The sequence below is a fragment of the Sitophilus oryzae genome, unplaced genomic scaffold, assembly GCF_002938485.1.
Source record: "Sitophilus oryzae breed Bouriz unplaced genomic scaffold, Soryzae_2.0 scaffold_119_pilon_pilon, whole genome shotgun sequence".
Lineage (NCBI taxonomy): Eukaryota > Metazoa > Arthropoda > Insecta > Coleoptera > Curculionidae > Sitophilus > Sitophilus oryzae.
Genome location: NW_022145837.1, coordinates 2,308,880 through 2,336,022, shown reverse-complemented (window position 1 = coordinate 2,336,022; position 27,143 = coordinate 2,308,880). Strand labels below are relative to the sequence as shown.

Here is a 27,143-nt window from a genome sequence, read left to right as displayed (position 1 = left end):
GTCAAAATAAAATGCCAATGTCATTTTTTTTGCAGCTTTCATTTGAAGAAGCCTTGTGTTGATGTTTACATTTATATTTCAACATCTGTTCATCTTTCCTAACTGTACAACATGAAATATTTCCCATTTTAATGTTTGATGTACTCAACAGCACCGTTAGAACAATCTAGTTGAAGAAATAAAGTCCAAATTTGCTGTGAAACTATGAAAATGGTAAGGAAAAGTTCATAATTAGGTTAGTTGTAATTATATGTTTGTTTTACATTATTTCTTTGCAAATAAGGAGTCTTTAACACTGAAAGGCAATGTAAATAAAACGCTTTACTTGGGAGGTTAACAATTTATTACAAGGTGAGTGTGTGAATTTTTGTTTTTATTCATTTAGCTCTTCACTGTTGGTACTTTTTTCAAATATTTTCTTACATGTGCATTCATCATCGTCTTCACTGTTTATGCCATTACTATTACTACTCTTTTCACCTTCTTCCTCTTTATTTTCTTCAATCTCAATATCACACTCGTGCTTGTTTGGTCTGGAATAATAATCGGACCATTCATCTAACTTCCAATCGCCTTTAGAGAATTCAGTAAAATGCTTGTCGTAACTGGAGAGGTTTTTGAAGTGTTTCCTAGCCAAAGCGTGCTTGTTGAAGATGTGGTTTCTGAACTCTTGTTCGTACATGTCATTTAAGCGATCTAAACGTAGATGTGCCTTGGCTTCTTCCATTGTCAGCAAGATACAGTTCCAGGGAGACCATTCTTGTTCCGTGTCCCATCTAAAAAAAAAATCAGATAATTTGGTCTAGGGTGTCAGCAGGTCTTGACTTGAGGGTAATTATATTGATTTAAGTGATTTTACTGACTTAAATTGCAGATCATCATGATTTAAGTCCAAAATATAAACTTACTTTACACTAAGTAAATAAAAAAATTTTATTATACACTATTTTACCAACAAGCCTTTAAATTCAACCAATAAAATGATTATCGTATCATCGTATCGTCAGATAACGGATGCATGAAAATCAAGCTTAAGTCTTTTGAAAACTGACTTGTTGTAGTTCTGGGTGACTTGTTGTAGTTCTGGTCATTGAAACAAAGTGTTAAGTATCTAACCTGACTAATCTTAGCTGATATACGTCGGCACATTCAGACAAAGCTGAATGTCCATGCCATATCACTGTCACTATAAACTGTATATCTCTGTCCTGCATGATGAAAGCTATGGAAGAAGTGCCATGATGGAGTCTTTCATAGTTTCTTATCTGTCTCAGAATGAATTTGTACGGTGACAAGTCTACCCAAGGTTCTTCTGCCTTGTCCAGCCACATACAGGCAGTGCATATCTTAATTCTTTCCGATCTGGCATTGATTGTGAACTGTTCGATGGCCTTCATCTTTTGACACATCTGACAGTAGATCAGATTTTTGGTCATTTGTTTTATTCTGAGTTTGTTGGGGTGACTTGTTACACCTTCGTTGCATTCAGTCATCTTGAAGTGGTGTAAAATCAGGGCTTCAATACGTTTTTGTAACACTGAAACAATAATTATAAGAGTAACGTTTTTTTTTTATTTTTTTTTATATAGCTTGGTGCATTTCAGTTGTTTTTTAAAAATTCCGCTCGATACGGCTGAAATTAGAAGTTTTTGCTCTGTATTTCACACACTTCTGATGTTGATCGCATTGAAATACTATAGTGGAGTGCCCAGAGACTTTTACCTCGGAATTCAATTAATGTGAAACCTTCTGTATTGTGTTTTATAGATAAAATGTTGACCCATTTTTTTTCGTTGCTTTTATTTTTTTATTTTTGTAATTTTAGTAAATTCTTAATTATTTCCTTCTTAATTTTTTAATTTTTATAATTCTTTTTCTAAGTAAATTTATTGAAGTAAATAAATCTAAGGCATAAGCTATACCTATTCTGCTTATATTCTAATCATCGAAATTTTGATTGAAATCGAATTATACAGGGTGGCGCGACATATACGACGCGGTTTATGCAAGGAGAAAAAAAGTTTATATTGAAGTGAAATTTCGTGAGTATATGTAAGTCAATTTGAATCATTTTCTAAAATTATGTAGAGTTCTACAGGGTGTCCCCAAAAAAAGTTACACATCAAAGTTATGTTTTTTGTAATGGAACACCCTATATATTAATTAATTTTTGGATTCTAGTAAAAAAATAAAGGTTTGTTTCATTAGAAAAGTATATGACTAAAATGTATGGCTTTTGAAATACATTCACCGGCACAAAGGTTAATATATTTTATTTTAATGGGCCGATTTTGATAATATTTTAAGCAGTGTGTTGCCAAATTCTTTAACTTCTATATAATATCTTTTTCTAAATTAAAAATGAAACTCCCCATCTGTTAATTATAAGAGGGAAAACAAAATGTTGATATTTTTGATGAAAGTTTGAAACACTCTGTGAAATATGTTAAAACAGCAAGAAATTTAAAAATTATTTTATCATCTAGATACATCCTTTCTCGATGGTTTGTTTTTTGGTTCATCTCATTAATTTTTGCAGCTTTAATCTAAATAAAATATATGCTACAATTATTTGCTCTATAAAGATTCAAGCAGGTTGATGAAACAAGTGAGTAAACAAAGTGCCCATTACATAATCAAAAATTAAATAGGCATATTAGAAGAGAATTAAATAGGCATTTAAAATTTTCAGAAATTATACTTCCCAACACTTTTAAAATAATTATATAATTTTTTTTTCGTCTGTATTCGCTATTTAAACCCGTGAATTTGTTTAGCCTATACAGGGTGGTCCGAATTATATTCGGGAAGCTTCACAAGCATATTCTGCAGTTAAAAATATGTAAAAAAGTTCGTATTAACGTATGTCGTGTGGTATGTCCTAAAATGCTTCGTTTAGGAAAGACAGGGTGTAGAAGTTTCATTTTTATTTCGATTTTTTTTATACAAACTTTTTTATTTATTTCAAAAGATGATACATTTACCTTTTAAGCTACTCTCGGACATTCCCCTGGCCAAAAACTCGCACATCCTGTCAATCAAACTGATAATTTCCTGCCTTTCGTTGCATTTATGTGTATTTAAGTATAGTTTTATGTCCAGATAGGTTTGCAACCTATCCTCCTTGGTAGCTTTCTGGTCGCAAAGTCTCTGGTACAACCGAAAGTATTCCCTGCCTTTCTGGGCTTCCATTGTGTCCATGGAGATGTGAATGTGCTTATAGTCGCTGTCCCACTCAATCGGACTGCCTATAGCCTTGAAAAAGTCGATTATCTGTTTCTTTTCGACGTCTTTGTTGACTTTCGTTCTCAGGCGTTCGATGGATTGTATTATTTCGATCTCTTTTTCCAGCAAAAGGTAGAATTCCGCTATTTTAGATGGGCCACAGTGTATGGAGGTTATACGTTCAATTTCCGATTTTTTCCAACGGTCTACCATGCTGTACAACATGGCGAAGTCTTCGGTTTTGACCGGGAACACTTTGTCGACCAGATCTTTTTTTCTTCGTTTTGCATCTTCGATGCGTTCTTTTTCTTCCCTTTCCAAAGCTATTCGTAGTCGTTTTTGGTACTCGTCGCTGAACTCTTTCAGTTTTTTTCTCATCATCCATGCTCTGGAATTATAGAGACAAAAATTGAGCATTTTTGATAAAAAATCTATTAAATTGGAGAATGTTTTATGCTGTTGGCAACGCCGCGCCTCTGCGACAGAGTTGTCAATGTCTCCTGAAATGTCCTGAACATATATAGATAAACAACACTGTAGTCTTAAGCAACTACTAACTATCCTCTGTAAAACCGTCTCAGATACTGGCTTTTGTCAAAGCCCTGAGACTGTATGATGAGATATAACTCAAGAAAAGGGGACACAATCTATACTAATATATAAAATCCTTAAGTGACTGACATACTGATTAATCACGATCCTGCTCAAACCACTCAGCGTAAGAAGCTCATTTTTGCTATACAGGTTGATTCTAGGGTGTAGAGGTTCGATAAGAAGGGATTTTTCGAAATTCCAGTTCCAAGGGGGTGAAACACGGTCAAGTTACATATTTTAAGATTTTTTAAAAATGTATACAGCGTGTTTAGAAAAATTTGGTCATTGATTAATCACGATCCTGCTTAAAGCGCTTGACGCAAAAAGCTGATTTTTGGAAAACGGATTGACTTTAGGGTGTAGAGGTTCGATAAGAAGAGATTTTTCGAAACTCGAATTTTAAGGGGGTGAAACCACCCCTCAAATATTAGAACATTTTTTATTTAAAAACCGGTGAGTTTAACATATTTTAAGATTTTTTATAACTTTATATAGGGTGTTTCATAAAATATGACCATTGAGTAATCACGATTCTGCTTAAACTGCTTGACGTTTAAAGCTGATTTTTGGCAAAAGGATTGACTGTGGGGTGTAGAAGTTCGATAAGGAGGGGTTTCTCGAATCTCAAATTCCAAGTGCGCTTGCCCCTCAAATATTACAATATTTGTTATTTAAAAAACGGTTAGTCTTTCGGGAAAACGCTTGGACAAGCATAATTTATTTGGTATTTTTTACATATTTTGAAATTTTTTAAAAAATCATACAGGGTGTTCCAAAAGGTTGGGTAATTTCTTAACCACGATTCTGCTTAAACTGCTTGACGTAAAAAGCTTATTTTTGGCAAACGGATTTTTCGAAAGTCAAATTCCAACGAGATCAAACTACCCCTCAAATATTACCAAGTTATATAATAATATCGCCGTATTGTTTTTTCTCATGCTGACATAGATGTGAGAAAATTTTATCCAGTTTGTATGTTAATGGAAATTCTTGCTTTGCTTTATCATCACCATTACAAATGATTAATTTGACGCGAACGAAGTCGCTGGTACACGCTAGTAGATGTATAAAAACTTACTTAACATTAATAGTGACTAATAATAGTTAAAAAAAATACCTATAATATCTCTGTATGGTTCTGACTTTGCCTTCAATATCTATACGCCTCTCCCTTTCATCAGCTGTTTCATAAGGCCCAGGTGTCAAAATTCTGTCACAAGCGTTAGGCAAGTAGATTCCTTTGGTCGTCACCTAACAAAAACAAAGTTTTAAATGCCAGAAATAAAAATAGGTATACATAGAGGCTATTGTGCCTTATTTTATTTATTTCTCTGAGGTTTTTGTACCTGAGTAGCCCTGGAGTAGTCTTGTTCCGTTCTTCTGTTCCTGGTAAAGTACGTTTGAGTGTCTCTGTGATTTTTTAACTCCGGTGGTACTTTTGGTTTTGGTGGTCCAGTCTGAGTGTACCCGTGATGGTACAGAATATCTGTATGGGCATCTTTGTAGCCTCCTGTAATAGTACGACACATATAGACATGTACAGTATGTCTGTTGGATCTGTGTCTATGAAAGGAATGCGGACAAAAAACATTTAAATAAACAGCAATATATTTTATACGTTGACTTGACGAGTACGTCACCGCAAATCGCTCCGCCCACTCATTTTATTGGCTATTTGCAAATTTGTCGAATTTTTATTGATGGGACGCGTCGTCTAATTTTTTACGAAAAACATTGAGAGAATATCGTTTCCCCTCTCACGGATACCCCGTAGCTACAGAACGGTCAGACGTACTGTATATGTTACGGTTAAAGTCTGATATCCGGTTAATGTCAACATTAACAGGTTAATGTTTGGGCTTGGTTTGGTTTCTGGTTGTTTTTGTTTGTGTCATTCTCGAGATTAACCGGGTAATGTCGACATTAACCTGGTATTAGACCTTAACCGTAACATATATTATATAAAATAGACTGAACAGGGTCTCCCATTTTAGTTGAAATCATACGGTATCTCCATTCTTAGTAGAGATATAGTTAAAATGAGACATCCTGTACATAAGAACATGTTAAATAAAAGTTACCTATGTAGGGTTTCTCAATTGCTCTATTTTCAACTTCTACAACCACATCGTTGACTTCTCCATCTTTTTCAATTCGAATTGTCAGTATATCGGGCACAGTCATATCTTTGTAAGCATTCTCAATTAGGTATTTTGTGATTTTTATCGTTGCTTCCAAGTTTGAACTCCAAAATGCCATATCTGTCTGGTTTTAACATTTCCAATCTTGCCTGAAACGCATTTTTTTACTAGCTAAAGAAATGTAAGAGTCCCAAAGGTTCAAAAATGAAAGTCTAAGGCTTTGCCCCAAAGATATTTAAACTCGGGAGATACAATGATCCGTTCATAAAACGCTCTAAAGCTTCATCACACCTTGGTTTGCGAAAATTAACGAGTGCAAGAGAGAATGGATTTGTCGCATTGTAAAAAAATAAGTTGAGGGAGGATAGCGCAATAAAATAAAAACCGGCATATTTTTTTATTATAAGATGGCTTTTCGCATAAGAATAACGATTAAAAAATTAATAAGCGTTTTTTACTTTATTTTATTAAATAAAATATCAAATTTTAGGTGTATTACTAAATGCAGTTTCAATATCTTGTTCCAAACCTTGTTCGTCTCCGGCGAATGAGATTCCCTCTATTAGCAGTAACAAAATAAAATAGTTATTTTAACCTAATAACACAATATTTTATATATAAAATAATAAAAACTTTATTATTATATATATATATATATATATATATATATATATATATATATATATATATATATATATATATATATATATATATATATATATATATATATATATATATATATATATATATATATATATATATATATATATATATATATATATATATATATATATATATATATATATATATATATATAGTATATATATATATATATATAGTAGTTGCAAAATTATGAATTTATATATATATATATATATATATATGTTAGTAGTATATATATATATATATGTGTAGTTGCAAAATTATGAATTTTGCAACTACAATAAAAAACAGTGAATAAAATTTAAAATATGCCTTATAATTTTTATTAGTTCACAATTGTTCATTAATGAGGGAATAAGAAGTAAGAAAATTCAACATTTATTTACCTTAACTTTCATTTTAGGGATGTTTCAAACACAGTAAATCAGAACTGAAAATATAAGATGTGTATTATACCGTATGATCGAATAAAAACGGCGTCAGCGATGGCTATGAAATGAAGATCGCTGTCATTTTATATGTAAATTTATATAGGAAATGCCATCGATCGTCAATTTCAAGCCAACTGGACACCGTTTTTATTCGATCATACGGTATGTGTATATCTAAACAAAATTATTTGATATTATAATACACAGTCATCAGAAAAGTCTAGCGATAATTTTACAAAATCATAAATAAAATAAAATGGTGATTGTTTAGTAAACGGTTCTTAGTTTAAAAAAATATTTAGTTTTTTTTTCTCTTGTTTGCAAAGGAAAATTTATATTGTTTATAAATAATAAAAAGTGCATGTGCAAAGAATTTCAATACAATAAAATGTAAGAAAGTCATAAAATTCATGTAATAAGAACATTAATTATATGTATGTCAAAAATTGTTCATCTACATTATAGCTACCAAAATTTAAAACAAAAGCTGTATAAAATTGTAACGGCAACAAAAAAAGTAAGGCCGCAAAATTCCATCTTTGGTACACTCCAATAAAATTTTCACAAAAGGTAGGTAATGGTTTGTCAAACCCAAGTAGGTACCTAGATTAGATTTATTCTTATATGAAAGTACGGTTTTAGTACGAAAATAGATGTTGTTTATAAATTACAGGCGGTTTATAGAACTTAAATTTAATTTTTAACATTCAATACCCTTTCTTAAAAGGGAAACAGAAATTGTTATTAACTTATTGGTAATTAGTATGTACCATGTACCTTTTTCCTACAAATAATTTTATTAATACCTAAATATATAATTTAAAAAACATAATAAATATATGATTTAAAAAATAAACCTAAAAATATAATTTAGAGATCTGCTATTTTTTATGTCTAGGTACGCCTCTGATCTACAGAGAAGAATATGGATATAGTATTCAAAGGGATATAATAGTAATATACCTAACCATACTTATTTGTATTTACCGGTAAAAAGTTAAATTTGGATTTAAATGATACACTCTCTTTGTACAAAATATATGAATGCACCATATTTTCAAAATAATGTCCACAGAAGTCCACAAAATAACGCAAAAAAATACTATAATACTGCAAATAAAGAATATGAGCTTGATCGGCGTCATAGCAACATCGCAAAAGGAGAACCTAGGATTTTCCATTCGTCCTCGAAATACGTTGTACTACGCCGGCATATTTCTAAAACTGACGTTGCCAAACTGCTTTTTATTATTAAAAGAAACACGACCATGATATTTTTATTCCATTATAAAATTGAAATATTAAAGCAGTTAAGCATTAAATGAAAAAAATGACGTTAGCAAATTAATGTAGTTGATATATTACAAAAATATAACGAAATTATTTATTACTTAATAATTGGTTGTGGTATTTAATCGAATACTAATACCTATAATATACAGGTAAATCTGGCAAATGTTTTCGGTGTAAGAGAGATGGGAAAATAAGGATAGAATAATGGCTGATGAAGGAGAAAGGTAAACAATTGTATCTCTTGAGTTTAAATATCTCTGCTTAGCCCGATCCTGTCGTGTTTAAATCACATCAAAATTTCCAAACACACGTGCTTTGATTAAGGTTTGCAGAGCTTCAGTATTTGCCATAAAATAGCGAGCAATTTGTTGCAAAACCATATAAATTATACATCACTGTATTCACAAAACTTCAATCTATTTCCGTATTGTAACGGAATTTTAAATTATGTCCTTATTTTCGAGAAAATTTAGTCCAAAATAAGGAATATTTTGTTGATGTTTGACCATCAAAAAGTTAAAAATAAAGAAGTTGTCTAAAAATGTGCTACAATACGAATATAGTATAATGCTTTATCTTTAATTTCCTTCCTCATTTTTGTAAAAATACCTAGCCAGTTTGACATAAAACGTTAAATGCCGAACGCTTATTTTGCCACTTTTTCGGACTAGTGAAACGGACTCTTAAAAAGAATTTCATAAACAAAATTCTGTACTTACACCATCGTCTATGGGCTCCTCTTTATACAGCAAATTGATGAGTTCTCTGGGTATACCAAATAAGTGAGCCAAGTTGGTCTTGACAAATCCGATGTTATAAAAGTTAGGGAAGTACTGTGTGAACACTTTGGCGTCTGTGGTGTAAAACTTGACTGTGAGATTGTCCACGCCATGTTCAGACTTTCTTGCCTGCAAGTTTTCCAAGTCGAAGTCGCAGCGGAAGATATCCTCCTCCGATGACGTGGAAGACGTCATTTTTACTTAATCTGACATTAGAAGAAATTGACAGGTTATTTTTCAACCATAGATAAAGGATCTTTCAATTTAATAGCTGTTAGCACAGATTCAGTATACTATATGTATACAGATAAAAATCTTATCCTTTGAATAAGAAGACTAAGGAAGGAGCATAATGCTATCCATGTATTCATGCATGGTGGGCGGAAAAAGGACTCTAGGGTGGGGATCCTTGACAGTTCTGTTTGATGATTTATTGGACACATTTGAATTTGATTTGAAATTTTGTGGATTTGTCACTCTTTACGGAGCTTATTTTATGTTATTTATTATTTATTCTACTACTGATAGTTGTATAAAGGTAGTAAATCTAGATAGAAATTGTGGCAGAACTTAAATTAACAGTGACACTATCGCAATTTATCGAAAAAGACTCTAAAATAGTTGGTTGTGTAGTGTGCGGTAGATCTCGGCAAAAATTGAGTGAAATAATGGAACAGCTTTTCGCTAGTAAGTGACTATACGTGTAGTAAACCGATCATTTATGAAATTCACTTAAATTAACTAAATTATATATTTTTCTTGCATTTTAGCTTTTATTTACTACTTGTCAAAGAATTTTGATACGTTAATTTGACTTACCTGCTTCAGTAGAGTATCGGATGTTTGTGTTTGTTGTTGATAACTTATCTATTTTTATTAGAATTATATATTTTTATAAGAATTTTAATAACTATCAAGATTTATTCACAACGTAAAATAAAACAACAAATTATTGAGTCTACCCCACGTCTACCCTACATCATAGTTTTACATTTTTTAAATAAAATTAGAACGGCACTGATAAACCGGAATTTAAGTCGGCCATATTTGAGGTCCATCGCAGTGTACCTAAGATTTTTGATATGCTCCTTCCTTAGTCTTCTTATTCAAAGATCTTATCCCTAATTCCTGGTACGAAAATTGTTTTTTATGACGACGTGCCAACAAGTAAAATTTCCTGTGCGCAAAAATAAACTCCCGTAAAATAACAATTAACAGCGTATTAGAGAGATATCGCTAAACCGAATAGCGTGCATGGGCGTTAATAAGGCCAGGAATTATTTCCTTTACGTGAGGTGGTATTAACTCTCTTCATTTATAGTTATCGGATCGGAAAGAATTCTGATCGTGTCGCGTCCGCTATTTAAACCTAACCTAACTTTGAATTTAAAACTTTGAAATTGTTTTGTTTACTAGGTATTTTAAAACTAAAGGGCTAAAGTGCTTATTTCCAGTGCTTTATTGTTCAACGTCTGCCAGTGGGTTTAGAGCAACAAGCAACAAATTCTCTTAGAAGGGCTAAATCGTCATCTGATGTAAACCTAAGCCTCTTTATAGGTTCTTTAATATTGGAAGAGGTGGAATCCATATTTTGGGCCATATTTATTTAATTAAAACTAATCCCAGCTACTTAAATATCAAATTACCTAATAAAAAACTAAAGTAATAATTCAAAACAATTCAAACATAACCTAAAATAAAAGATCTCGCCGCGCCGGCCGGCCCCGGTTGTCAGATACCCGCACATGCCCATTTAAGCAATTTTTAAACGTTATTTAGAAATAGCGCTTGGTGTAATTGATCCGTAAATTACGTCAGGCGGTAACGTTATTAACGGGCGTTGCGTTAAAAATTGACTCGCGCATATCGTAACCATGATAAGGTACGCCTAAATACTGCATGACGCTATTCGGTTTTGCGATATCTCTCTTATAACTGTGCCGGTCAGGCGCTGTGCACAATTTTAGAGGCCATAAGTGGGCGTGCTATGTGCGCAAACTAGTCACTTAACTACTGCCCGATTCCGAAAATTGGAACCACGAAAAACAATAAAGAAAAAACAAAGATTATAATCTGTATAATCTGTGCGGTTAGTAAGAAAGTTTCACTTCATTTTTTTTTATTGATTTTTCGATTAGAATTAGGATTTTAGATTTTCAATACAATAATTAGAGTATTCTGACTTTTTAATAAGATTTGATAAAATATTTACCTGAGAAAAAAACTATGCAACAAGATTGTAGAGGTTCTTTTATCACTTAAAGATAATAACAAATTCTTTGTTTTCTTAATTATATCACTGCATAGTGACCCATAACTTTACTTCTTGTGTTTGTGTATCTAGGTAACAAAGCATTAGAAACCCTATTGATCCAGCAGATATTTGGGGCACGTTTGTTAGATATCTTCAGATTTTTACATCATTTTCTTAGATTTCTGTTTAACAAGAATTTTAAAAAAATCATTTTTTTATAAAGATTAGCTACACTGAAAAAAAAATATATTTTTTAATCAATGATAGCTAAATTTTGAGATATTTTTCTTCGTATATTCAATAAATAACACAAATATTTATCAATAAAGAGTGACAATTTGATACATAGATATACCGGGTGTGTCTCAAAAGTGGCTCACCCTTATATCTTTGTTATTTTTTCAAACAAAAAAACTGGATTTGACATATTAGTATAAGACATAAGTCAGGAGTGATTGATGTATTCAATTATTTTCGGCCATTTCCTGCTTCACCGGAAACGGTAACATTCGTATTTTTTTACTTTATTCGATAGAAAATGACATAAACTCAAAATGTCAAGTATGTGGTACCAAATTATTCGTAAGAAAATGCTCTATCCAAATATGCTAATGAGCCACCCAGTAAAAAATACCAAGGGTACCATTTAAAATCTAAAGTTACTGTCATTTTCAGCGAAACAGGCAGAGTACCGAAACTAATTATTGAATACGTCAATAAATCCTAATTTATGTCATGTACTAACATACCAAATCTCGTTTTTTTATCCGAAAAAATAAAAATGTTATAAGGGTATTATTTGTCTGAATTCTAGACCGTTTATTAGGTACTAATTCTTGTCATAGTACTATGGTACATACTGTTTATGTGCAAAGTCCAAACAACAGTTATTAGGTAAATTAATTATATAAGTACTTTATTCTATTTCTTTCATTTTTTTTTGGTATATAGATGTTAGAGCATCAAAGTTTATAGAGACATAGTAGATTGCATAAATAAATTGTTTTATTTGAAAATTAGATAGAATATTTACCTCAACTAATTCAAACAGATCACCCTGTATTTTATATTACATTAGATCACGTAATACTTCCACAAAAGTGTTATTGTTATAATATACTTTAAAATATCTTATTGCAGTACTGCTCTCTGGGTTTGACCATCAAGTTCCGCATACTTTCACTCTTGTTTTATAAAGTTATATTATTAAAATGTCAAGTCTACACCATTGTTATTCTTCCTAGCTTTAACCTAAATGATACTCACATATATTTACGTGTTTTTAGAGTATAATATAACTGTATAATAATATATAATTTATTTTTGTTGTTTTAATTTTAGTCAAAGTCTGTATTCCTGTTTTTTTTTTAAATGATATCTTTGTTTAAAGAATACCTACGTATCTTTTATGGTATAAAGTAAGTGTTTTTTGTTTATTTTAAATAAATATGATTTGAAATGAATGCTTTTAAATCTTCTTTAACACATTTTTTGAATAAAAAAAATGGTTATTGTTTCTTTTTGTTACAGAACTGAGAAGCTGTAATAAATGAATGTTAGTGTTTAGTGTTCCAGATGGCCATAAGTTGAGGTAATTTTATCGAATCAGCTGTTATAAATAAATGTCTGAAATAAAAATATTTTTTCAGACATTACCTTCTGAACAAATCTAGGAAATAAATTAAGACAAAAGAAGAATCAGCAGACATGACAAGAACTAAGGAAAGGTTTCTTCATGACAAACCTCTCAATACCATTTTCTATGAGCACTCTTCCCACCAAAACATACTTTTAGAAGGTTTGAACTCACTAAGACTCAAGGAAGAACTCCTGGACATAACCCTAGTGATAGAAGGGACTGTCTTCAGGGCGCACAAGGCGGTGTTGTCGGCTTGCAGCGACTACTTCAGGGCCATGTTCACCGATAACATGCTGGAAGCTAGGCAGAACGAGATTTGCTTAAATGGCATCACCGCAAAAGGTTTGTATTTAATTAGTCAGACCCAAGAACGGTAAACTAATAGGATTGCTCATCCTCATAAGACGTACGTTCGCCTCTTCCCGCGCTTCAGCTGACAGTTGTGACGTCATTGTAGTCCTTGTCAAAGCCTTGTCCTTGCCTTGTCATGATAGTGTGTATTATTAGTTGCCTATGGTAAACTTATGAGTAACAGCTGATAAATTTTGAGTTAATTATTTTGTCAATTTTAAATGTGAAAAAGGTGTCTTTAGAGTTTTTAGAGCTATAGAGTGTCTAAATACGTTCATTTTGTGTTGTGGATTGTGACAAAGTGCTTATTAAGTGCCCACGATATTGTTTATTAATTATTTTAAAGCAAAATATGGAAGTATTCTAAAAAGAATGCTTGCAAAAGGTGATGCTGGGAACTGCTGTTTTTAAAAATGCATTATCCGAGTATTTAATACGATTTATACAGTTAATTTTCTATACTGCATACATATAAGGTGTTTAAATAAATAAACTAAATACTGAACGTTTTGCAGTCGGCAACCAATAATGCACGTGTGTATTATTGGTTGCCGGATAAGAACTAAATAACCATGACAAGACTACAACGACGTCACAAAGCGAGTAGTTTTCGCATGTACCTGGCGGACACTTTTGGCTGAATGAGCAGTCCTATTAGGTTAACTGTTCTTGAGTCAGACCCAAGTATAATATATCTAATATAATAAAATAATAATCTATATGACAACTCAGGCTGTCTGCTGCTGGTTGCATATTCTCTGTTTCTTTTTCAGGTTTTAATCAACTATTAGAGTACGCCTACACAGCCAGGCTAGCCTTGAACTTAGCCAATGTACAGGATGTCCTAGAGGCTGCCTCTCATGTCCAGATGGTCAACTGTATCCAAGCTTGTTCTAATTATTTACAGTCTCAAATCGACCTGGATAACTGCGTGGATATCGCTACGATAGCGGAGACATATTCATTGACAGTTCTGAAAACGAAGGTATACAAAGTGTTATTGAAAAATGTATGCTTATGCGTCAGGATATATATTTGTTGTGTTATTTCTTGTAGGTTTACAGGTATATGAGTGGACATCTTCTGGAGTTTTCAAATAGTCCTGAATTTTACAGACTGACACCTGTACAACTAGAAAATTTGCTTGCCTATGATTTTCCCGTAGATTGTTCTGAAGCGGATGTACTGAGGATAGTACTAGCCTGGTTTTTTCATGTAGACAACCACGAGTAAGAAGTCAAAATATATAGGGTGTTTCTTAAAATAAGTTCCAGTATTTTAAATGGTAGTGTAAAAGTAATCCATGTCTACCACTCTTTAAAGTACTTGCACTTACTTAAGAGATACTCTGTAGGGTGTCTCTCTGTTTACTTATTTCTCTGGGGTGCTATTTTTTTAAATTTAAGGTTAGACGTTCGGATAGAGTACGCAGTTAGGATAATAAAGTACATTCATTTTAACGAAATTTCTAAAAGAAAGCTGGATAGTTTGTTGGATAAATTTTTCGAAAACAGAAACTACGAGTTCCAGATACTGAACAAAATAATTTTGCAGCAGATGTACTTGCAAACGGGTAGTACTAGGTCGCAGTTACCTACAATTGTTGGTACGCTACTGAATTCTAGGTAAGTTCCTTAAAGACGGAAAAAACATCATATACAATAATACCAATGGAAAACATTTGCTGCATTTGTATGGTTCATAGTTTATTTGCCAAAGTATTTATTACTATAAATAGGTATATATACAGGGTGTCTCAGATTTTAATCGGGAAAATTTAATAGACGATAGAACTTGCAAAAATAAAACAAAAAGTTCATATCAACTTGTAAGATTTAAAGCTTCCTTTTCGAGATACAGGGTGTTAAAGTTACTTAAAAAAGAAAAAAAATAAGATATTTGAAAAATAAGAAAAACTCAACAGGTCCCAATTATAAACTACGGTTAGTTTAAGTGGTCCTAAAATAAAACAGGTAAGTCCCAGATCGGTTGGGTACCAAAAATCGTCGAAACAAATCAGCCCTAAGCGTTGGGTGCTAAGAATTGCCTTAAACGTTGGGCGCCAAAATTGCCACGCCCTTTCTTATTCGAAGTTCAATAAAACACAAAGTTTACTTAATCTGAATGAGTTGCATAGAGGCCACTAGCTTTTTAATTTTAACAGCCGGTGGTCGGGGTTCAAAGATATTAATAAAAGGGCGCCACGAGATTATACTCTATGAACTCGGCAATAAAGATGTAACTATTAAGTAGACTTCAACACTAACCTCGAACTGTTGAGTGCAACTACCATGAACTTCAAATATTCTATAACTATTTTTACTTAAGTGACTCTAACTTAACTATGAGACTAGACTGTAAATAATACTACTAAAAATATTTAAGCAATATATTGAAATATTAAAAAGTTAAATAGGATATATAAAAAGTTATTATATAAAGAAAAGAAATGAATGAAATGTAATTGAAGGTAAATGAAAATAGATGTAAAGTGAAATGAAATTTAAATCAATAAAACTAAAAGTATGACGTCATAATCCCCCTTACTTAAACTAAGTACAAAATCCTGGGTAGATTACAAATATCAAACTAAATCTAAACAGTCTTACTCTAATCGATATACAATCTGAAACAACTCGGAAGTTCCTCCGGCTGAGCTACGGTGTATAGCTACAGGGTGGCTACGGCGGTGCACAGCAGCTCGGTGTACTGTCACTGGAGCCCACGGATGTCAGCAGACGTACGGATGCCGGCCAGGTGTAGGACTTCAAGAGGTGAACATAAAAAAAACCCTAAATAATATTGGTTGTCTTAGAAAAGAGCCTCAATTATAGAACAAGGACTAGCACAACGTGTAGGAGTTAATAAAGGTAATAAAGAAGGACTAATCAAATCTGAACTTTACCTCAACGAGAGTTTATGATGTCCATCGGGTAACTCTACACACGGGCAACAGGAACGGATGGAATTCTGGACTGTTCTTGTGCTACGGTCTGGATCGGTCTTCTTGCTCTACAATTACGAACAACCAAATAAGATTTAAGAAAGATAACACTCAACTAATCTTTCTACACCACGTGGGCGTGGAAAAGTCGAAAACCAGAAAACAATATGAACAAAAATCAGTTGAGCATTGACTTAGAATAGGCAGAAGAATTATAGCATACCTTGGAACTGTCGGGGACTTCTTGGGCACGTGGAATCGGAATATCGGTCGGAAAATTTGGCTATTTAATCCCTTACGGAAATTGGTCGGTGGTCCATACAAATCAACAAAATCCAACCACGTCTCTAACCAAATGTGTTTCGGAAGCCTTAATCCTTCTCTAGGAAGACCTGTTAACTACCAACAGGAAATGCTTCACGAAACGACAGCCAGTTCTTCACGACGACACTCTTCAGTCGGTGGATACACAAGAAGTGATGCAAGGATTCGATTTCCTTCACAAAACCAGATTTCAACCGGAAATCTCCCTCCAGGATATAGATAGAGAACTATATATCTCGACTAGTCCAACTCACAAAAAGGCATAAATAAAAAAACGACGTTCTAGAATATTTTTCATTGTCATATTTCATATCCGGTCAATGAACGAACTTATTCACAAATTCCCACCATTAAATGAACGAATTGCACACACGATCCACATCAAAAATAACCAATTTAACTACGAAATTTTATCTGATAATTATAAAATTTCAATAACCAAAAACAAAGGATAAATAAATCCAAAAACATCTGATTTGATCTGACAGTGACAAGTGACAAGTGGTGGCCAAAGATTTAGAGAGATGGACAAAAATTCTAATGCTGGGCGGCATCCAGTGATAATATTCTGTGGCTGTTGCATAATTGTAAAATTTAAATAAAATAATATTTAACAATAAAATTATAGTAAACATGATGCAAAAATAATAGCTATTTGCGATATTTTATGAGCTAGCACACAGAGGTCGTTGCGAGGAAATTTGACTGTTACAATCGATTTTGATATAACTTGACCCGTTTATAATACTTACTATGGGACTTAATTTGATGTAATTAGATTTAAGTTTAATGGCCAGGGGCGGCGGTGGGGCATCACTGTTAAATTCTTTTAAAGGAAAAAATAGGCACGCCACTGCTTTTTTAGAAGTTTAATATTATTTTTGGATTTAGTAATTAAAAATATTATTTTTAATTACAATATTATATTTTGTCTATCTTGCTTATTTCTTGTGGAAAAAAATAAATTCTAATTGGTATTCTAATGGTATCCTGTATCTCGAAAAGGAAGCTTTAAGTCGTACAAGTTGATATGAACTTTTTGTTTTATTTTTGCAAGTTCTATCGTCTATTAAATTTTCCCGATTGAAATCTGAGACACCCTGTATATACTGTATTTATTAACTGTATATTATGTATATTTTATGTAAACTATATCATTTTTAAAATACAAACCAAAAATACGAGGAATAATTATGTTTTCCATGTATTCTACAACATATTTATTAATCTGTAGTATCTAACTAGCGTGACGTCATAAATCTCGCTCCGAGACTGTTCTATTAGAGACGGCATTGACCTGATATTCAGAAATGTCAAAAGCTGATGACATTTTACTTTTGACAATTATGACATTTCGTGTTGATTTTTGCAAGAAGAGGAAGAACTGTCACTTGTTTTATTATTTTCCTTTTCTATTTCACGAAAATAAAAAGGGTTACCTATCTAATTCGTTCAGGCACTCAATTTTTTTAAATTGAGTGCCTGAACGAATCAGATCTTGATAGTCTTTAATATCAGTAACTTTTTTGACAGAGGGATTTTATATTTGCCATGTTGGTAAAAAATAACGATCAAAATTCAAGGTTATTCATTTTATAGACTAGATCTTGTACACTTTGCTCTAAAAGAGGTTCCAAAATGTCAGCTAGTAAAAATTTTCTAAAAATCTTCTCACTCAAAAAACACAATTCATTTAAACTAAAGAAACTCATAATATACAAAACTAAAGTTTTAAAACGAATGACAACGTCAGGAAATAAATAAATAAATGTGCCAACTTGACAATTTTTACAGCGGAGCTGCCACCTGAATCCCCAGCGGGAATTTTAAATTCCAGTTAGTCAGCCGTGCGCCGAATACGTTCATGGTTGGCAACAATGGATTTCAAAATCGCGCCCTCGATTACGTAACTAAGAAAATTTGTAAAACACACGAAAATGGGACGCCCCGTACAGTGAGAGTGTCCCAAATCTTCTCGACTTATTATTGAGGCTTTATTTAGACTTTTTTACTTTTCAGTTCTATTTTTTAAACTTGTTTTTATCTGTAATTAATTATAATATTATACAGGGGCATGGAGATGGCGGTATTAAAAATAGGAGGCTTCGGTATGAGCGGTATAACGAACGAAATCACGTATTGTTTTGCGTCGGAAAGGAAATGGAAGCATTTGACGTCCATACCGCACGTGGAACAGTGTAATTATGGTACTTCTGTCTTCAATAACGAATTGTACATTGTCGGAGGCTGCTTCAACCAGTCTTTGCAAGAAAATGTCCATCCTTTTGGTTTCAAATACAATCCAAGGTAAATAAACGACAATTTCCTATTGGTTTGTTGTTTTGAATAAAAATGATTAAGGAGTATAATGCCACGTAGATATTCATGCCAGGGTTGACAAAAATCATTATTTAAATCAGTTTTTTTTTAATTTAAATCAGATTTTTTATTTAAACCAGTTTTTCTATCAGTCAGATTTTTTTATTTAAAACTATTTTTTTATTTAAATCAGGTTTTATTTATATCAGATTTTTTATTTGTCAGATTTTTTTATTTAAATCTTTTTTTAATTAATTATATTAGATTTTTTTATTTAAATCAGATTTTTTTATTAGAGTCAGATTTTATTTAAACCAGATTATTTTTATGTAAATCGTTTTTTTTTTAATTTAAATCAGGTTTTTTATTCATATCAGATTTTTTTAAATTTAAATCAGATATTTTATAAAGAGGATTTTTTTATTTAAATCTATTTTTTATTTAAATAGGATTTTTTTATTTAAATCAGGTTTCATTTATATCAGATTTTTTTTATTTAAATCTTTTTTTTTTAATTATTTATATCAGATTTTTTTATTTAAATCAGATTTTTTTTATTAAAGTCAGATTTTATTTAAACCAGATTTTTTTATGTAAATCGTTTTTTTTATTTAAATCAGGTTTTTTATTCATTTCAGATTTTTTAAAATTTAAATCAGATATTTTATAAAGAGGATTTTTTTAATATAAGATTTGTTAATTTTTATCAGATTTTTTATTTAAATCAGTTTTTCTATTTAAGTCAGATTTTTTTATTTAAATCTATTTTTTATTTAAATAGGATTTTTTTATTTAAATCAGGTTTTATTTATATCAGATTTTTTTTATTTAAATCTTTTTTTTTAATTATTTATATCAGATTTTTTTATTTAAATCAGATTTTTTTTATTAAAGTCAGATTTTATTTAAACCAGATTTTTTTATGTAAATCGTTGTGTTTTAAATTGGCGTAGAGGTACAGGCTCTCGTCTACCAATCTGAAGGTAGTGGGTTCGAATCCCACACCCGGCATTTCATCAGCCGACTATTTTTATTAAAATAAAAATAGTTTGGGTACCTAGGTCGACTCAGCCTTAAATGAGTACTTGGGATTCACAATCCTGAGGTAATAATAGGCGGTTGAAGCGTAGTGCTAGCCACATTACCTTCCTTGTAAACTGAACGGCTCTAGTATGGCAAGCTGGACCTTGCTACTCCCAAGGCGTTAAACACTATATACGGGAGTTATTATTATGTTTTGTTTTAAATTTAAATCAGATTTTTTTAAAAATTCAATCAGATTTTTTATTCATATCAGATTTTTTTAAATTTAAATCAGATATTTTATAAACAGGATTTTTTTAATAAAAATTTTTTAATTTTTATCAGATTTTTTATTTAAATCATTTTTTTTTATTTTAATAGAAAATATTTAAGTGGGATTTCCCAATAATTAGGACTTATTTCCAATTAAAGCCCTATCCTAAATGGCTAAATCTTTGTTACTCTGTCCGCGGTAACTGATAACATTAACAATTCTACGGCGCATGTCATTTTTCCACATCGGTCGCCAATACAGGATGTCCCAGAAATAAGTACAAGTATTTTAAGGGGTGGTAGATCTCGTCACAAGAGACATTTTTCTCTTTACCATTTTTCAAATTAAGTCCAAAATTACCGAGTTATTTTACTTAAATTTTGAGAACCACTGGATCTTTTCTGGATTTTCTTTCATGTAAATTTAATCTACTACCTATGTTGCCATATTATCAAGAAATTATGTTTTTTAAATTAAAAACTAAATAAATTTCCAAAAATTTTTTCAAAAAGTTCTAAATTTTTAATTCAAAATTTTCGCAAAAAAACTCTTAGGCCGAAATATACTACCAGTTAAAATACTTGCACTTATTTCTGGGACACCCTGTATATTCCGCAAAAATGTCGGTCGCTTCAGATCAAAAGAATTTTTTTTTCAAACGTCACAAAAGTATTAATTTTAGTCTTTGAATAAGAAGACTAAGGAAGGAGCATATCAAAAATCTTAGGTACACCGCGATGGGCCCCAAATATGGCCGACTTAAATTCCAGTTTATCAGTGTCGTTCTAATTTTATTTAAAAAATGTAAAACTATGATGTAGGGTAGACGTGGGGTATACTCAATAATTTTACGTTGTGAATAAATGTTGGTAGTTATTAAAATTGTTATAAAAATATATAATTCTAATAAAAATAGATAAGTTATAATAAGTATTTATTAACACAAACATCCGATACGCTACTGAAGCAGGTAAGTCAAATTAACGTATCTAAATTCTTTGACATCTAATCTTTGACAAGTAATAAATAAAAAAGCTAAAATGCAGGAAAAATATATAATTTAGTTAATTTAAGTGAATTTCATAAATGATCGGTTTACTACACGTATGTATATTATATAGTCACTTACTAGCGAAAAGTTGTTCCATTATTTCACTCAATTTTTGCCGAGATCTACCGCACGCTACACAACCAACTATTTTAGAGTCTTTTTCGAAAAATCGCGATAGTGTCACTGTTAATTTAAGTTCTGCCACAATTTCCATCTAGATTTACTACCTTTATACAACTATCAGTAGTAGAATAAATAATAAATAACATAAAGTAAGCTCCGTAAAGACTGACAGATCCACAAAATTTCAAATCAAATTTAAATGTGTCAAATGAATCGTCAAACAGAACTGTCAAGGATCCCCACCCTAGAGAGCTTTTATAGTGGTTTTTCCGCCCACCATGCATGAATACATGGATAGCATTATACTCCTTCCTTAGTCTTCTTATTCAAAGATTTTAGTCATTTTAACGCCTAGGCATAAAAGTAAAGCATTTTTACGCCTAAGCACCAAAGTACCAAAATTAGAACGGCACTGATGACTTTTTTGATACTTTCCTTCCTTAATATTTTTATTCAAATCTTTGTCCGATACTTTGGAGTCAAAATGGCGGATTTTGATGACATAATATATGTTATTAATAATGTGTCATTTTAATATAAATTTTGGCATTTTTTAGGAGTAACAAATGGACTACGATGTCTCCCATGAAAATAGAACGATGTAGATTTAGTTTGAATGTGATAGGTGACGTTTTGTATGCTGTCGGAGGTATCAGTGAGGAGGATGCCACTTGCACTTGCGAATGTTACAATCCTGCGTGAGTGTTTTAAACAAAAAATATACTAGTGTTGGGAAAATTCGAATTAAATAATACGACTAATTCGATAGTAAATTAAAACTAACTAATTCGAATTATCTTTTTCGATATATCGAGATAAAAATTAGTAGTATTTTATATTATATCTGTGGTAACCGAATACAAATGAACATAAAACATAACCTCTTATGGACAAATACGAATATTAGTAATTAGTATAGTACTATTAGTAGTATTCTTTTCGTTTGAACGAACTGAAAATTTTCACTTAAACTGATTTATAAAGGGAATCGGCAAAGAAAAGGAACGATCCAATATAGAAAAATCCAGAAATCATTGTTATTTCCTATACCACGTAGGAATAAATCAGTTTAAGTGAAAATTTTCATTTCGTTCAGAACGAAAAAAATACTACTATTATTTGGTTCATTCCATCTCACCCAAATTTCACCGAACACTAAAATTAATTTTCTTCTTTTATCTAAATAATTATTGATTGCAACTGATAAAATAAAAAGAAATACGAACCGCACGTAAACAAGGACATACTTATATCGTTTTAGAAGAAGCTTTTATTTTAGATATGAGCTTTTTTCAATAGGAATTGAAACAATCATGAACTCGGCACTTTTAAATTTAAAACTTTAAATTATGGTTTAATTTATTAAACGGCTTCGGCACAGTTAATAGAATACATTTGAATAAAGAATATTTTTTTAAATTTTTTATTCAGTGATAGAATATAGGTATGGCAATGGTTCAGATTTGTTTAAAATAGCCCCTAGACGAGCACTAGCTGGGACGAATTTATTTTTAGGTTAAATTTATAATACTACTAAATAATTCGAATTATTAATTCGATTGTGAAATATGAATTATTACTAATTATTCGATGGTGAAAATAATTCGATTATTCCCATCACTAGAATATACCTAGCTAGAAAAAGAATGGACTCTGCCATACTGAAAAATGGTCCTACAGAAGTGGCGCCATCTATTGAGTAGGGCTTGTTTTAAATGGATCGAAGCGCGCGCTTTTTAAATGAGCCCGCGCTGAATGAATTTTATTCTAAAATAATGAAATTTGATTATTAAATCTTATTTTTTACACAAATTCAACAATACTAATAACAAGTATCGTTGTGATGTGTAAAAAATAAGATTTAACAGTATAATTTATACAATTATTAAATAAAATTAAAGCCAAACATGTGTAAATATTATTTATTATTTAAAGTTTTTATTTATAAGTCAAATATTTAAACATCGTTTATTATAATAAAACAAGACCAACGTAATACGCCCAAAGTTTTGTAAATTGAGTAAATATAAATAGGTACTTAAATGATGGCAAAAATAAAAGACTTACATTATATTTTTAGGGCCACAAACAAACGGAATTGTTTAATAAAAACACATATAACAAATTATAGTTTGAAAAACGTTTTGATAATCATTTTTGATAATATTATGATTGGCGCTACGACAACGACAATATTTTTTGAGAATTTGACAATAGTATGACAATGGCCGTTGGAAACTATGGAAACTACAAAAAAAATCTGATTGAACGCCATCTGGCAATAACTAATAGCAACTTCTTAACCTAAAAATTAATTGCACCACCACCTAGCGCCCGAGGCTGGAACTATTTTATTTGAAATTTCCATGGAAACGGTGGAACCGCTTTTGCTATTTCACTTTCCGGCCCCTGGTTTTAAAAGTCTAAAAGGTCAATTCACATGTCAGTGATATGCCCCTCAATCAGAGCACCCATAGACGCTCAGTTCTTTAGGAAAAGCTGACTGTACAGGCCAGTTTGCACGTTTAACCTGTACTCATAGACAAACAAATAAAAAGAAACTGACAATTTAAATGGCAAAGAGAGGGACAACGTTCCCGTAGCGCAACTCAGAACGCAAAATTTGGTTCTATTTTATGTTGGTCTGCGCATTGCGTCTATTGGGCACACTATCTCATTCTAATATAACAAGAGAGAAAGAAGCAACCATATAAAACGTAATTTCTAAATAGAAATTAGAACAATCGCCTTTCGTTTTCGTCATCATGACAACCAAGATGACAACATCATGACAATTCGTCATGTTTGTTAATTTTTCTTTTGGTGATTTACCTTTTTTTCTAAACTCTCCATTTTATTGACTTATGAATATGGATAGGGAACAAATTCCTTTGTTTCATATCGGTATTTATATTTTGTTACTTATAATTTTAGGTTACACTATTTGTTATTTTATTTGCTGCAGGAGCCAGTATCATCTATTTTTTATATGTATTAGTGCCCCCTTTCTCTCATAGATATGTTAAAGACACCCGGTAAAATAAAAGTAAGTAGTTATATTTATCATCTTATTAAGAAAAAAGTAGAAGTAGTAGTGTCAAAAATATTTGACACTACTTAACATAACAAATTAATGCAATTAATTTTTTTTCATTTTTTGGGTAGTTTTATAGCTGGTTTATAGTAACCAGAAACTTTATTAATATACCTATTCTACTTTTGTTTTAGGATTAAAACTGGACTTGAAAATGGTTCAGGATCATGATTCTCGTAAAGTCTTCTTTGTTTGGATATTCACTTTGTTATTGCAATTAGGCAGTTTTTTCGAAAATGAGATTTTTAATGCCCTTTAAAAAAATCGGCCGATCGTTTCCTACAACAGTCAGTTCTTCTGCATTTAAAATTGGTAGGTGGGTGGAATAAACACTGTTATTTTTTGTAATTATATTATAAAAAGTTTATTTATTTTTATGTATAAATAAATATGTTTGTAAAACAGTACAATTTTTGCTTTTTTTTTATAATTTCCCTTATAATAGTAGTATTCTTTCTTCTGAAAGAAACTGCAAATTTTGACTTAAACTGATTTATTCCCTACACCACGTTCCCTTTACGTGGTACAGGGAATAAATCAGTTTAAGTGAAAATTTTCAGTTTCAGAATGAAAGAATACTACTAATAATGGCTAATTTAAATTTCCCCCCAGCCAGAATGTGCGATAATGTCTTACGATACGTTTTATACCTATCTCTTTCTTTTTCATATAAAGCACACATAATAAAGAAAGATAGCAATAAAGACGTACGTCCTGCCATGGTCCTGCTAATTGGTTTCAAAATTGTTATTCTGAGTTGCGCTACGGGAACGCGGTCCCACTCTTTACCATGAGATTTGTCAGTCTCTTTTTATTTGTTTGTCTATGCCTGTACTACTGCTTGTTATACACACACGCAGTTTTATACCACTGTTTTGTCTACAGTTCTTGCATTTTGTTGCGTTATCTTGCAAAACTACTACAACTATTTCAATCGGAGAACATTACTTAACTGATATCATGAATAATCCTGTGTATTAAGATTGAATTAACTGATATAAACCTTGTAGAAGGGACGTTTGGTATATGATCTCGGATTTGCCGGTACACATAAGTCAGCACGCTGGGGCCGGTATTGAATCGTCGTTTTCCAGCAAGTTATACATTAGCGGAGGCATTGACAGGGATTATGTGTGCATGTCAAAGGTTTACTGCTATGATACGATATTGGAGAAATGGTCTGCTTGCGCCCTGTTGTTGAAGCCACGAGCGGATCACGTGATGCTGGGTATAGGTAAGTTAAACAGTGACAATAAAAGAAAAAAGAAAAGCTAAATAAAAAATGAAAAAAATTTAAAAAGAAAAAAAATACAAATAAATAATGAAAAAAAGGTAAAAAAATAAGGAAAATAAAATAAAAAATAAATTAATAAAGGTTAAGTTAGCTGTTTATAGCAGAAATGTTAAATTTTAGGAAAATATTTGTATGTTTGTGGAGGCTGGACACAAGAAGAGAATGCTAGAGCACTGCTGGACACTATAGAGCTTTATGATCCTGATACCAACACTTGGACGGTAATATTAATGTTTTATTATTTATATTAATTTTATAACAATTTTAATGACTACCAACATTTATTGACAACGTAAAATAAAACAACACGTTATTGAGTCTACCCCACGTCTACCCTACATCATATTTTTACACGTTTTGGATAAAATTAGAACGCCACTGATAAACCGGAATTTAAGTCGGCCATTTTGAGGACCTCGTCGTGTTCGATCTAAGATTTTTGGTATGCTCCTTTCTTAATCTTTTTATTCAATGGGTGTGTCTAATTTTTTTTAAAGGAAAATCAAAAAGTTAGCGTCCGCGTCACCAAAATACCGTATGATCGAAAAAAAAAACGGCGCCAGAGACGTCTGATTAATGACAATCGGTTGTTTTATCAAGGTCAATCTCTAGATGTAAACTCTTACTAAAAATTGACATAAAACTGTCAAAATTAACACAAATTTTTGAGAGATAAAAAAGGATAGAACTAGTTTCCAGACATTATTTAATTCCTCGCCAAAATTATCATCGATTTTCATTTCCCAGCTTTCTTTGACGCCTTTTTTTTTCGATCGTATACGTTTGATATATAAACATGCATAATTTACAGGAAATTACTAAGGTACCGACTCCAAGGTACCACGCGGGTATAGTTTGCGTGGAGAACAAGATCTACTTCATTGGCGGGTTCCACAGCGACGCCATGTTTGACAGAGACACGGCGGCCATAGAGTATTATGACATAGACACCAAAATGTGGACTGTGGAGAACAAATACCCCCAAGACGTGTGGGAACATACTTGCGTCACGTTGTGCATACCCAAGTGTAGAGATGATATGGAGGTGATACCTGCAGCTGAGAGTTTCGTTTAGATATACAGGGTGATCGTAAATAAGTGTCCATCATTTTTTTTATTTGCCATTTGAGCCATTGAATGAAAGGACCAAGGAAAGGGTATTTTAATCATTAATAACATTTAATGTTATTAATGATTAAAATTGTTAAATATACCGTATGATCGAATAAAAACGGCGTCAGCGATGGCTATGAAATGAAGATCGCTGTCATTTTATATGTAAAATTATATGGGAAATGTCATCAGCCGTCATTTCATAGCCATCGCT

The 27,143-nt window shown here is 31.6% G+C and overlaps 2 protein-coding genes across 2 annotated transcripts; one reads left to right on the top strand and one right to left on the bottom strand.

Moving 5' to 3' along the window:
• The first annotated feature begins 30 nt into the window (after window positions 1–30).
• On the top strand, window positions 31–27,087 carry LOC115891906 (kelch-like protein 26). Its single transcript, XM_030912505.1, has 11 exons — window positions 31–213; window positions 12,911–12,971; window positions 13,030–13,361; window positions 14,144–14,355; window positions 14,427–14,599; window positions 14,777–14,995; window positions 18,709–18,945; window positions 21,986–22,126; window positions 25,533–25,756; window positions 25,937–26,037; window positions 26,628–27,087. The coding sequence occupies exons 3-11, from the start codon at window positions 13,088–13,090 to the stop codon at window positions 26,889–26,891; spliced, it is 1,845 nt and encodes a 614-aa protein (XP_030768365.1). The 5' UTR covers window positions 31–213; window positions 12,911–12,971; window positions 13,030–13,087; the 3' UTR covers window positions 26,892–27,087.
• On the bottom strand, window positions 332–6,103 carry LOC115891905 (IQ and ubiquitin-like domain-containing protein). Its single transcript, XM_030912504.1, is given in 7 exon segments — window positions 332–776; window positions 1,117–1,537; window positions 2,985–3,613; window positions 4,937–5,070; window positions 5,166–5,329; window positions 5,901–6,024; window positions 6,026–6,103. Coding segments are annotated over 7 exon segments (1,947 nt in total). The 5' UTR covers window positions 6,098–6,103; the 3' UTR covers window positions 332–373.
• Window positions 27,088–27,143: the final 56 nt, after the last annotated feature.

Excerpts from the sequence above, each read along its gene's own strand:
- LOC115891906 (XM_030912505.1), top strand. The coding sequence starts at position 13,088 with ATGACAAGAACTAAGGAAAGGTTTCTTCATGACAAACCTCTCAATACC. Across the intron at positions 14,600-14,776 it reads TTTCATGTAGACAACCACGA|GTTAGACGTTCGGATAGAGT; the intron begins GTAAGAAGTCAA and ends TTTAAATTTAAG. Across the intron at positions 26,038-26,627 it reads CTGATACCAACACTTGGACG|GAAATTACTAAGGTACCGAC; the intron begins GTAATATTAATG and ends CATAATTTACAG.